Raw genomic sequence first — 12,650 nt, forward strand, 5'->3', positions numbered from 1 at the left:
CTCTTTTAAAAGAAATAGAGCATCTCCATTGAAATATTTACATACAAATACATGCAGATATGTTTTAAAATCGAAACACAGAAGACTCAAAGTCATTAGCAATGTGACAACATTTACACGGATATTCCACACACACACACACACACAAATAATGGCTGACTGACACATAGTTGGTCATAGTCTTTGGAGATATCTTCCATCCTCTCAGTTTCCACCAGCTCCTATATTTCATGTTGAAAGAAAAGCATACACAGTAAAAACAAGCAGAATCTTTAAGACAGCCTAGAATTAATAAGTTTTTCATATAGCATAAATAAGGACTCAAGCTAATAAAAAGAGTTTATGGTAAGACATTTCAATTAACATATCGTGATGTCACTCAACAAGATCAGGTTACATGCATGTATTACATATGTATTTACTATGCAGATTATTGTATTTAAAGCAATCTGCCAGTGCTCTGTAGTGACTAATTATTTGAATATCTTTCATGGTCTACCACTAATTTCAGTTGGCCACTTTCATTTTGCTCCAATTTTTTTTTTTTTTTTTGACCTTTTTCCTGTTGCTTGGAAAACCTGCATCATTCATTTAATAAAAAATAAGAGCAAGTAAAATACCTGCTTAAGTTGTTGGATATAGAAGTCTTTATAATCCAGCTCATCCTTAAAATAGTTAATAAACCTTTCAAGTTCATACTTCTTGATCCTGAGGGATTCCTCCACAGAACGCATCGTGGACACCTGTAATGTAAGCACAGCTCACGGTTCATTAAAAGACTTCTGTAATCCAACCTGGCCAAATACTTCTTTGTTAAATAAAGAGGAATTCACAGACAAGTGCTGAGTAGGAAAATGACAGCAAGTGCAAGGTTACCAAGGAAGACATGAATTCATTTTTAAGCTTCAATTTTCCACCCCAAGCACACCCAATAAACTTTCAGACTAAGATCCTGCAAAACGGGTTTTAAGATATCTTCTTGTTTAATAATTAAATTTTAACTATTAACATCACTGAAGCTGAAATTGAAGAAAAAAAATATACATGCTTATATTAAAGAGCCTCTGGAAATTAGTCTATTTCTCTTCAAGTAAATAGCATTCTTCTTCCCAGTTATCAGCGTTTTTTCACAAGACTTAGGTTTTAGGCTTTGGAGTTACCACGGATACCAATGGCAAGTCACCAGTAACTTAGAGATAATAACAAGTCCCCTCCAGAGGCAGATTAGCTATTCTCTTCACAAACCTTATTCCAGACTACCAACCAACTTTACTTTCCTCTGTTCATTATCTATGCGAAACCATGTTTTAACTTCTGGTCCCCTCTAGAGCTTCAATGGCAACTTTACCTAAGATTTGCTGCTAGCCACACTAGTGTGAAATTTCCAGCTTCATAGTTAAAGTTTGAGAAGTTTTAACAGCAGAAAGCCAAGCATAATCTTACAGAAAAAAATAGCTCAGTTGACTACAAACCTCGCTTTGTAGTTGCTGAATTTGTTTCTTGGCATCAGAATGTTTGTCTTTTAGATCTGCATACTCTTCTTCTTTCCTCTGCAAATCTTTTTTCAAATTCAGTACAAGGGCAGAACTCTCAGAAAGAATATTTTCTAGCCTTATGTTAAAAATAAAGAGACAAAGAACATTACTGTTACACATCTCATGGAAACAGCAATTACAGCTTAATCCATGCCCTGCCTGTTGGTTTCTATTTGTAAATAGACTCTTAAATCTATCTAGACCAGTGACAAGATTTAAACAATTACTTTTGAATTTCAGCTTGCTTCTCATAATCAGATGCTGAAGCAATAAATTATTCAGATGCTATTCTGAGGGATGGACAACAAAACCACCAGAAATCCCCATATTATTCTTCATTTCCTTGCACACTCCTGTTTTCCCTTGGAACTCAAGTAGCATACCAAAGCATCCTAAAGTAGTAGTTTGGCCATTGATAAGCATGCAGATGCATTAAGTCAAAGGGATGTTCCCATTAACTATTTTTAACTCTAGTTCATTCTCAAAGGGCTCTAAGTTAACTCAGTGGTTACTTACGATTCTATACGTTGCACTTTCTCCATTTCACTCTTTTCCTTTTCCCGAAGAGAGTGTTTCATCTGCTCCAAGCTGTTTTTAAGCTGCATAACTTCTTGAATCAGATTTGCTTCTTTACTACTTAACTCTTCAACCTTTTTGTCTGCATTTGCAGATTTCTCCTGCAGAGTTGCTGTAACTGTCTCTAGATTAACAGTAATAGATTCTTTTTCTTTAAGTAATTCATTGAGTTTTGACACTTTGTCTTCCAATGTCTTGGAAGCCTCCAGGCGATATTCAAGCTCTCTTATTTTTACCTCACAGTTGGCAACTTCCTCCTGAAATTGTGCAATCACTCTCTGATCTTCTGCAGTCTTTTCTTCAAAGTCCTGAGTTTTCTTTTCTATTTGCTCATGTAACTGATTCACAAGATCATCTTCCTGACTAGTGTGAGCTGTAATCTCACATAGCTTCATTACAAGTTGACGATTATGATTTTCAGCATTATTCAGTCCCGCCTTTAGGTTTTCATTGTCTTGAAGCAGTGCTTTGATGTGCTGACTTTTTTGTGAGGAAACATCAACAATATTTCTGCGTACTTCCCAAATCCTTTCAAGACTATATTTAAAGGAGAGGTCCTGCACAAGATCTGAGATGGAAGAAGTCTGTGACTGAATGCATGCAGAACTAATTTGAGATGTCCCTGGCTCATCTTTTTCAGAGTCTGAGGAATCCTTTGCACTGACAAAGTCAGTACCGATGGCGTGAAACTCTAAGTGACATTTGTATAATTCATCTAATTTGGTCCGCATTTCTTTTACTTGTGACACTTTATCAATTATATATTCTTTGGCAACTTCTATGTTGTTAGTTAGTTGGGCATTTTTGTCTTCTAGTGTCATATTTATAGATTTCTGTTCATCCAGTTCAGAAGCAATTTCCCGATAGTCAGCTTGACCCTGCAGAATTTGTTCACGGAGGGCATCAGCTGTTTCTTCAGAAAAAGAAAGCTCAATACGCAGGCTTGTTACCTGCTTACTGAAATCTTCTTTTTTATTTTTTTCTCTTCTGCATTGTTCTTCAAGCACAGTTAAATGATGTTCCAAGATTTCAGTTCTTTCCCTCAGTGCTAGTACTTCCTTTCAGTACGTGGAGCACTTTTGTTTCATGTGTTCAATTTTCTTTTGCTCTACAGTGTTCTTTTTCTTTCTCTCATTTACAACTACTGTAAAACAAACAAACAAACAAACAAAAAAAAGGGAAAAGGAATGTAGCTCAGATTGATTAAAATCATTATTACATAGCAGTTCACAACACCAAGTAGCAACTTCTAAGTGAAAAACTGTCATAATATGCAAGCCATGCCCTCACATCACATAGTATTTGATACTAGTGAAGGAATTAAAGTTCTCTGAACACGTAATCAGGTGCCTCAGATTTCTATACAGAATTAACAGCAAAAGGCTTTCAGTCTGGAAGAACACTTTTACCATGGCACTACTCAAACCTTCCACTCCACACCAGTAGAAAATCTAATTAGATTTAAGAAACATGGGAACGAGATAGATAATTCACAGCTATATTCTTTCTATCTTCCGTGCTTCAGCAATCCCTATAAGGCAGCCAGGAATCACTCCATCTACATCTAAATGGTAGATAAACAGTTCTCTAAGAAATTTCATTCCAACTCACAGTCCTCTTACTTTCAAAAGAAAGATAAAACCCTGGACAAATTGATCACTTAAGTGTTGATATCTGTCTCTCTTATTCAGTTGATCTCTAAACAAAATATGAGGATTCCTACTTCTGTCCACACTTACTCTTTTGCATATAAAGTTCACTCATAAAGTTGTACAAATTTGCAGATTCAAGTTTCCATAAATATTCCATTAGCTTGGGGCTGTTTTTTCTTTAACTGGTGAGCAATTAGCTAAAATCACATGCATTTTCTTTCTATCAAAAGCGACTTCTGCTGTATTTCATCATTGCTTTAGAATCCAGTTATGTCCATTCCATAATATGCATACTTTAAGTATTAGAAAAATAAATATAAGTCAAGACTTACTAGGGATTGTGTCACCACAACAATATATTCCATGGTGATTCTTGTACAGTCCTTTTATTACTACAACTACAGAAATGCAGAATTTTATAGCGCCCACGTGCAGCCTGCATTACATACAGATTCACATGTACTACATGGAAACAGCCTCTTAACTCATCTAAGGAGTTTTATATACAGCCCTCAACTGATTTAAAAGTCATACTGAAGAAACAGCAGTGGCATATTCCACCCCAAACCAGGTTTTGGGTTTTGACTGCTGCTCCCAGCAACACTAGTGAGGGGAATATGATTTATAAGTAATCTAAACACTTTATGCTGAAAACAACAAGCAAGCACTAAAGCAAGATAAATAAGACTAGGGAGAAGATGTGTAATGTTCAGTCTAGAAGCTCCTTACACAGGAAGTAGGGAAAAAGCATTATTACAGAGCATAGGAAACAAGACCTAAAAGCTCAGAGAATGGTGTAAATACCCTGAACTTTAAGCTGAGATAACCTAGCATCTCCTAAAACACTTTTGCTCGTGCTACTTATATAACTAATTCTACAAAAGAACCAGCACAACATACCTGTGCTCATTGTTCTACTGTGTATATTTAACATAGCTAAAGAATATATATTAAGCGGTTTTTGAAATTGGACGCTATTAATACTCACAAATAGAAGAAAATTTTAACATGATTGAATACTCAGTACTTCTTAACAGAAAACTTCATGCTGACACTGTGACTATCAGCTACCCATTTTAATTCCTATGTGGAGCATTGCTGTCATTAATTTTTAAATGAGAGCTTTGGTCATATGATTAGAACAAACCCACTACTATTTGGAGTATGGAGGAGTCCACATCCCTCCCTCAGTCTCTGGTAAGATGCTTATATGTGATGCCATTCAGTGGTCACATTAGGATTCAATATTTATGCCAAATAAAGGCAGCAGGGACAAATCATCCAAGAACAGCATCTCATCCAAAGAAGGCCTTGACTTTCTCCCTTGCACATATTTTGCAAGAGGAATACAAGAAAGGAAGGGAATACAGCTAAGTTTTAGATTTTCCCGTCTACATTGTATATGCCTTCCGTAATTCTAGGAACACTGATGCTCAGCTGTGCCCAGAAGTGAAGTTAAATGCATCAGAGCTTATCCAAACCATTTTGCTCAAATATTGCCCATGAGCGAGCAATTAGCAGGTCGTCAACAATTTTGATAGTTGCTTCAGGAAAAACAAAACAAACAAACAAAAAAAAGCACTTGAGCAGCTGATGCTACTCAGAAGATCAGCAACAGCAGTTGAAACAATCCTAAAGAAACTGCTTTAAAACTATTACCAAATCTGCAAGTGCATCAACAGATGAGGAAAAAGCAGCAAAAAGGAAAAAAATAGTGCAAAAAACTTTTATTCTTAAGCATTCAAAAATGAACAGCATAGGACCTTCTGAAAAAGGGATATTTACATAACAGTTACTTCTATTTACAGTTTAACACAGTGGCTTTTCTCCTTATACCATAAGGTACGCGCTTCACAGCCTTTTGCTTCCTATCCGGAATAGGAAGCAATTTATTGTTTTGGAAGACACCCTGTTCAACGATGGAAGAAACTGTACCTTTCTTTGGAGGTGGCTCTTCCACAGTAGGCTTATCTTCATCACTACTGCGCTTTCTTCCCACTTCCAACTCAGTTTTCTCTTGTTTCAGTGCTTTAACTGAAAGCACTGAAAACTGGCTGCTTTCAGTTCCTTTATTAGTGTTCTCTTCTGCCGGTTCTGCTTTAATGGTAGTTAAATGGTAGGTAGTCTTTTCCTGTATTGATATAAGATCAGTTACATTGAAGCTTAACAAAAGGAGCACTTAAGTCTCAGTAATCTTCTGTAGGCAAATATTTACACAAAACCATACAGCTAAAATATTTACCCGGTGACTCTATAGACATCAGTTACAAATCTCAATAGCAGACAGAACAAGTACACCTTCAGATAATGACAAGTGCAATACTCGGTAGAGTATACAAGGGAAAGCAAGAGCCTAGCAGGTTACAGAGTAAAAGACTTGCACACAATCAAGAGTTTACCAGTTTATCAAAGAATTTCCTGTTTCCAAGAAGTCAACAAAATTACAAACATGGTCAAAGAGCAAACGGTCAGCTCTCATACAAGTTCATCACATCACACTTCTGCTAAGCTGCTAAAATCACTTTCATCGTGACAGATATAATCCAACCTTAAAGCTTAGTCAGCTCTGTCACGCATATTTTAGATTGTGTCCTTGACCACAAGTGAAGCTTCCTTACTTACAAGATGACGATTGTTAAGCCATGCTGGCACTGCCAAGGACTGATTATTCATCTTTAGTAACTTATGAAAAGAAAAGCCTCAGAAGTGTTCAGGCCACACAATCTCACAGATAGAGTTGGAGCCTTGTTCTTGGAAGAAGTAATAGGTGAGGACATGACTACTCATCACAGTCAGCTTTAATACCATGGAAATACTAAGTTGCAGTGATGCAGACAGTCAAAGACTAAGAAGGGTCAAGTTGCTAAGCTTACAAGGTTAGAGATCTGAGTGACAGAATTAACTATAAATGTTTTCAGAGCTACTTCAGGCTACAAAACATCAAAAAATGAACAAAAACCACCAGAAGTGGTATGCACACATACTTAATCAAGCTAGTCTTCACATATTCAGTAGCTCGCAGTACATTAGTCAGGATAAAGTTTTATGGACTGCATAGAACGTGTAGATATCCTGAGCATTTATAGCATTTTAAGCTACCACAAGTTGGTATTAAAACAATTTTACACAACATCTTCTTGATAAAGTTACCTCAGTTGCTTCTTTAAGTTGCTCAACAGACTCATCCAATTTAATCGCCTGCATTTCAAAGTCTGTAACACACAGAAAAGGTTGTATTACATAAGTAGCCAATAGATAGTTTATTAAGTAATCAATTTTTCCAGATATTCTAATGTTTAGGTAGCTTTTGAACAGATTAATTAATTTGCATGTGGTCTTCACTTATTGGGAGGGATTCAAAAGTTTTCTATATTTCTTGGAACGAAAACATTGCATCAACAAGACATAAAGAAGAGTAGAGATTACAATATAAAAGTAAAAATCAAGATATAGATATATAAGATATATTTAACCCCATACTTATGAAAGCGTAAAGCTGCTAGTTGCAGTTTAAAGGAGAGGGGGGAAAAAAGAAAAGAAATAACCAAAAACCGTGGAATTGCTGAACCTGAATATACACAAGGAACAAACTATCACTTATCTACAGGCTATGGTTCCAAAGGTAGAACATCTCCTCTAATTCCTACTCAAACTGGTTATTTCTATTTTAGATTAATGAACTATTTCTTCTACCTTTCACATCGCATAACTCACCTTTGTTCTTCTGCATCAGCTCTTCTTCAGTTTTAAGTAGTTTGGTGTTTTTCTCTGTTAGCTCTTCTTTGGTCTCCATCAGTTCAAAGTTAGTTTTCTCCAGCTGCTTTTCAAACCAGCCAGTATCTTCCTTCGGGTCCCCCAGGGATACAATGGAACTATGTGCTGCCTCAGCTTGCTCTTTAATATCCATGACATCATAATGCACAGAATCAAGAATGCCCTCAGGATCAACACAGGTGTCAGGCACTATGCTATGTTCTCCACCCTGAAACGTAATTTATAATCAGTTAAAACTGGAGAATAGCTGACTACATAATAGCTGTTATTTCTACAGATAGTCTGGATAGCCACTATGAAGACAGCCATACAAGAAGCTTTTAATTTCAGCTTCAAAACCCACCTCACAAATTCACATACAACATGACAGTGATTCATATGGGGGGAAGATAAGTGGCATTCTAGTAACAGCTAATATATTTTATAGTATTTGATGACCACACTCCCTTTTTTTTTTTTTTTTTTTTTTTTTTTAAATATTACCCCAGATTGATCTCCTTCAAATTTAACGTACAAGTTCGGACTCCCCTTTTCTTTGTATACAGCGTAAATTTTCATTTTGTGTTGCAGAAACAAGGAAAATGCCCAAATTCCCAAAGCTTTCTGAAACTGTTCTTAAGGCTCAGCAACTATTCCTGCTAGATGAAGAACAGATGTATCTTGCTCATCATACAGCAACACAGCATGCACTTCTTTGTAAACAGCCTTGTGTTTCTATAAGATAAATAAGCCCATAACATTTAAATAGTAAAAAGGAAAATATTTAAGAAAAAAAAAAAGGAAAATATTTAAGAAAAAAAAAAGAAAAATACCAGGGTGTCATGGTTTAATAATTTTGTAATTTTGCTATCAGTATTCCACATCATAACATCATATAAAGCATGAATAATTTTACTGCTCCCGAACACTTGCAGTATATTGATGATATTGTCGTGTGGGGCCATACAGCAGCAGAGATTTTCAAGAAAAGAAAACAGATAATCCTAATTCTTTTGCAAGCTGGTTTTGCCATTAAGCGCAGCAAGGTGAAGGGGTCTGCACAGGAAATCCAGTTCTTAGGTGTAAAATGGCAAGATATGCATCGACACATCCCAGCAGATGTGATTGACAAAATCACTGCTATGTCTCCTCCCACCAACAAGACAGAGACCCAATCTTTTCTGGGAGTAGTGGGCTTTTGGAGAATGCATGTCCCAAACTACAGCCACATAGTGAGCCCCCTCTATCAGGTAACACAGAAGAAGAATAATTTCTCATGGGGTCCTGAGCAGCAGCAGGCTTTTGAGCAGAGAAAACAAGAGATAGCCCGTGCCGTGGCCTTGGGGCCAGTACGGACGGGACAGGATGTAAAGAACATCCTCTACACTGCTGCTGGAGAGAAAGGTCCCACTTGGAGTTTGTGGCAAAGAGCTTTAGGAGAAACCCAAGGCCAACCCCCGGGACTTTGGAGTCGAGCATATAAAGGGTCTGAGGAGTGCTACACTCCAACTGAGAAGGAGATCTTAGCCATGTACGAGGGGGTTTGGGCTGCTTCTGAAGTAGTTGGGACAGAGGTTCAGCTCCTTCTAGCACCTCGCTTGCCTGTAGCCCCCCTGTCACGGACACAGGTAGATTTTTGTTTAAACCGTGACAACTACCCAGAATGCAGCATAAGGGAATTTTTGCCTAGAACTCTGGAGGACTATTTTTAACTCAGAAAGGTCAGAGATAGAAAGTTCACACTGATTTCTGGGTCACCAGCCTCACCGTACATCAGCATTTTTGGTTTTTAAATGATACATAAAGTTCTCAATGGCACTGCTCTAGTCGGTAGTTCTTTCCCTTTCCGTGCAGCTTGCTCTGTGCATGGCTTGTGAACCGCTATTCAGGCCAGACAGCTGCAGCCCCAAAGACCTGCCATAAATGTACAAATTCTACCAGGATAATGTCTTGGTAGTGGAGAAACAGGATGCGCAGTCATATGGCTCTCACACATACCTTGTACAACCAGCTTGGCTCTGGACCGGGCATCACCAATGTCACAGGTATACACGTCACTGTCACTTTTCTCCAGATTTTTTATGCACAGCTGCAGGTCTCGTCCTTTCTGTGCCCTCTTGTATTTCCTGCCAGGCCTGAGCTCAGCAATGCCTTTCCTCCATATGACGAAGGATGCGGCTTTCTCGCTCTGACATGTAAAAAGTGCACTTCCACTTTCTTCAATTTTCACATCTGAAAGTTCCTTGATAAAGTAATTAGGTTTTTCTGGAAGGAAAAAAAAAAAAGGATGAGGGTGTAGGACAAAGGGATTTGTTACCCCAACAAGTCCCAAGCATACAGAGGTGTCCTGAATCTCCTTTGCCCTCATTTCAGAATATCACATAGAGATGCAAAGAGTCTAAGAAGACCACAGAATCCACCCATTTACATAGGTTTGATAATTCCAGTAGATATCTGCAAAGTTCAATACCATTATACATGCGCTGGTAGGATCTCATCTGATAAACTGCATATAGTTTTGATTACACATATTCAATATAGACTAATTCAGATTGCCATCTTTTCTTGGCTCACTAACACCCAAGATCATAGAATCATAGAATGATCACAGAATCATAGAGTGGCCTGAGTAGAAAAGGACCTCAAAGATCATCTAGTTTCAAACCCCCTGCCAAGGGGTCACCAACCACCAGACCAGGCTGCCCAGATCCACATCACACTGGAGAATCATTCAGTTTCCAGATTATTTTAAGGAAAAGATTTTAATCCATCATATTTTCTGAAAACTAAGAATTGATCCTGCTCAAGGAAACAGAAGAGAAAAACATCACCCACAGGCTGCAGATATTTACCTCGACTTCTCTACATGCCATCCCCAGTGTGCTTTTCAACTCACCTTGCACAGTGACCCTGGCTTTTGTTATGGAGTCCTCTGTCTCACAGGGGTACTCCCCACTGTCCTTGGCAGTAGAGTCATGGATGATCAGAATGGTCCCACTTCCGTCCTTCTGCAAGTCGTACTTCTGGCTTTTTCTGATTGCTTTGCCATCCTTGTACCACCTGATGTTCAAATCCGGTTTTGACAGCTCACAGCTCAGGCTGATGTCCTGCCCTGCTGCTGCTGTCTTATCCTCCAGCTGTTTTGAAACCTCAGTAGGTTTTCCTGGAAGAAAACATTGCTTTTTGAGTAACATACACTTAGGGTAGGATGCCTCTCTCAAAATACATGCATCTACATGCTGGAGATAAGTTAGAGAGGCACTTGCAACAGACGCCATCCTACAGCCAGCAGTAATCTGCAAAGTACAGACAATAGAATTCCAGGCAGCATTTATTCTCTCTTAAATCTACCCCATTGAGGATGATGAACCATGTCTGAAAACTGCCTCTTTCTTCTCTCCACTCATAACACTGGGAGCCTCGGATGATGCTCTCAGATGCACATGTTCTAGATAGGAATTTGTTGTACAGCTAGATGATGTGAAGGCCATCCCTTCAGCTTATACTTAGAGGATATTTGCTCCCACAGTTCCCTCAACAGAGCATTCCTGATTTACTGTTAATGGAACAAGCTGTAGTGAGATGCCCATTTCCAACACTACCCCAGTGCTTTGGGTAGTTCTCACATTTGTGTAAAATGTTTCCTCCTTTTACTTATTTTTAAGAGAAATTCTCAGTGCTTCAAGGTTCAAGTAGAAGGTTGCTATTCACTTTAACCATATTATGAGTTAGCTCTCACGACAATCTTATCAGAAGACAGTTGAAGGAATCAGACCCCAGAATCTCTCCCATCTCATTGCCTTTCACAGAGAGGCTTTGGAGGTTAGACCACGGGCAGTAAAAACGACTTCCCCAGCGTCAGTAGGAGTCACACTTTTGATAAGGAGAGCCTATTTCTGACTCACGTTAGAAGCTTTAAATCACCCACCACTTTCCACTCTGCTTCCATTCAGTGTCCAGTTGAACTCATCAATGCTTTCATGGGACAGAATGCATTCAAAAGTACAATCTTCTCCCTCCTGGATTTCAGTGTTTTTCAGCCGTTTGGTAATGCCACTATTCAGCTCTGGAAGGTAAGAGATAGGTTAGTATGAGGTTTATATGGAGAAAAGGCATTTGTGACTGACATGAGTAGCAGCACTGGTGTTTTAACTCAGGATTTGACGAACATGGCTGCATTCCTTACAGATGTATTCTCTAAGACATTCTCCACTCAGAATTACCAGAAAGCTATTAAAAAAAAGAGACGTGAATCTCTTGTCTTTGCTCTGGAAGAACTACAAGGCGAGCAGCTCAGCCCATGGAGCAGAATGAAGATTCAATGAGCCACAGAGGGAACAACCTAACAGAGAGGACAACTCTAGGATGCTGTGTGAGAAAAAGGGTTTTGCCTATGACAAGAAATCAAATGTTTCTATTAGCTAATTTGTTACCATCCTACCCTACTGGTGTTCAAACCATTTCTCCATTTTAGGGAAATTTAGAAAGGAAATATTTCCAGGACATTCTTGACGTGTTTGGTGATTTTCATGGCAAAATGAGATACATTTACATCAAAAGCAATGGGAATTTTCCAGACATCACTGCACTAAATTGCAGTAATACACTTCTATTGTAGAAACTATTAAGGCTCATGGGGGAATAGGTGTAAGACATAGTGACCACACTGAATGTGCTTTCAGCACTCCTTTACTTTCCACAGTACTTACCCTGAATGCCGACCTTTGACTTGGCAACATCAGTGCCAATATCACAGGTATAGAAACCTGCATCTGACTTCTCGAGGTCATGGATAAGGGGACATAGGGTCTTCCCAGACTGTACCAGCTCATACTTGTTGCCAGAAGAGAGCACAACACCGTCCTTCTTCCACACTGGTTTGACCTTCTCTTTAGAGACTTCGCATTCCAATTTAATCACACCCCGCTCCTCAACAAAAACATCATCCAAGGACTTCATGAAGACAGCAGGCTTCTCTGCAATTAAACAGGCAAAACAGAACAACGTGATACAGAAGTTGAGACATTTCCAGTTGTGTTCAGATTTTTAAATAGGGATCAATAAATCTTTACCAGCACTGACGACACCAGTATAGAACCTAAAGCGATTTCATGTCCGTTGACTGAATGCACTT

General features: G+C 38.5%; 2 protein-coding genes across 3 annotated transcripts; both read right to left on the reverse strand.

The window, feature by feature from the left end:
- Positions 1-1,476: 1,476 nt before the first annotated feature.
- LOC146759228 (uncharacterized) lies at positions 1,477-9,639 on the reverse strand. Of its 2 annotated transcripts, none has more exons than XM_085510184.1 (6): positions 9,515-9,639; positions 7,478-7,745; positions 6,914-6,975; positions 5,699-5,894; positions 2,052-3,252; positions 1,477-1,611 (listed from the first exon to the last, which is right to left on the reverse strand). In XM_085510184.1, the coding sequence occupies exons 1-5, from the start codon at positions 9,545-9,547 to the stop codon at positions 3,173-3,175; spliced, it is 639 nt and encodes a 212-aa protein (XP_085366310.1). In that variant the 5' UTR covers positions 9,548-9,639; the 3' UTR covers positions 1,477-1,611; positions 2,052-3,172. The 2 variants fall into 2 exon arrangements, with proteins under 2 accessions (XP_085366310.1, XP_085366308.1); XM_085510182.1 differs by having other exon boundaries at positions 2,052-3,255.
- Positions 9,640-11,128: 1,489 nt separating this feature from the next.
- On the reverse strand, positions 11,129-12,525 carry LOC146759229 (obscurin-like protein 1). Its single transcript, XM_085510191.1, has 2 exons — positions 12,226-12,525; positions 11,129-11,582 (listed from the first exon to the last, which is right to left on the reverse strand). Exons 1-2 carry the CDS (start codon positions 12,473-12,475, stop codon positions 11,437-11,439), a joined length of 396 nt encoding a protein of 131 aa, XP_085366317.1. The 5' UTR covers positions 12,476-12,525; the 3' UTR covers positions 11,129-11,436.
- Positions 12,526-12,650: the final 125 nt, after the last annotated feature.

This window comes from Coturnix japonica, chromosome 10 (genome assembly GCF_054131305.1).
Source record: "Coturnix japonica strain WE chromosome 10, WE-NBRP24, whole genome shotgun sequence".
NCBI classification, from domain to species: domain Eukaryota; kingdom Metazoa; phylum Chordata; class Aves; order Galliformes; family Phasianidae; genus Coturnix; species Coturnix japonica.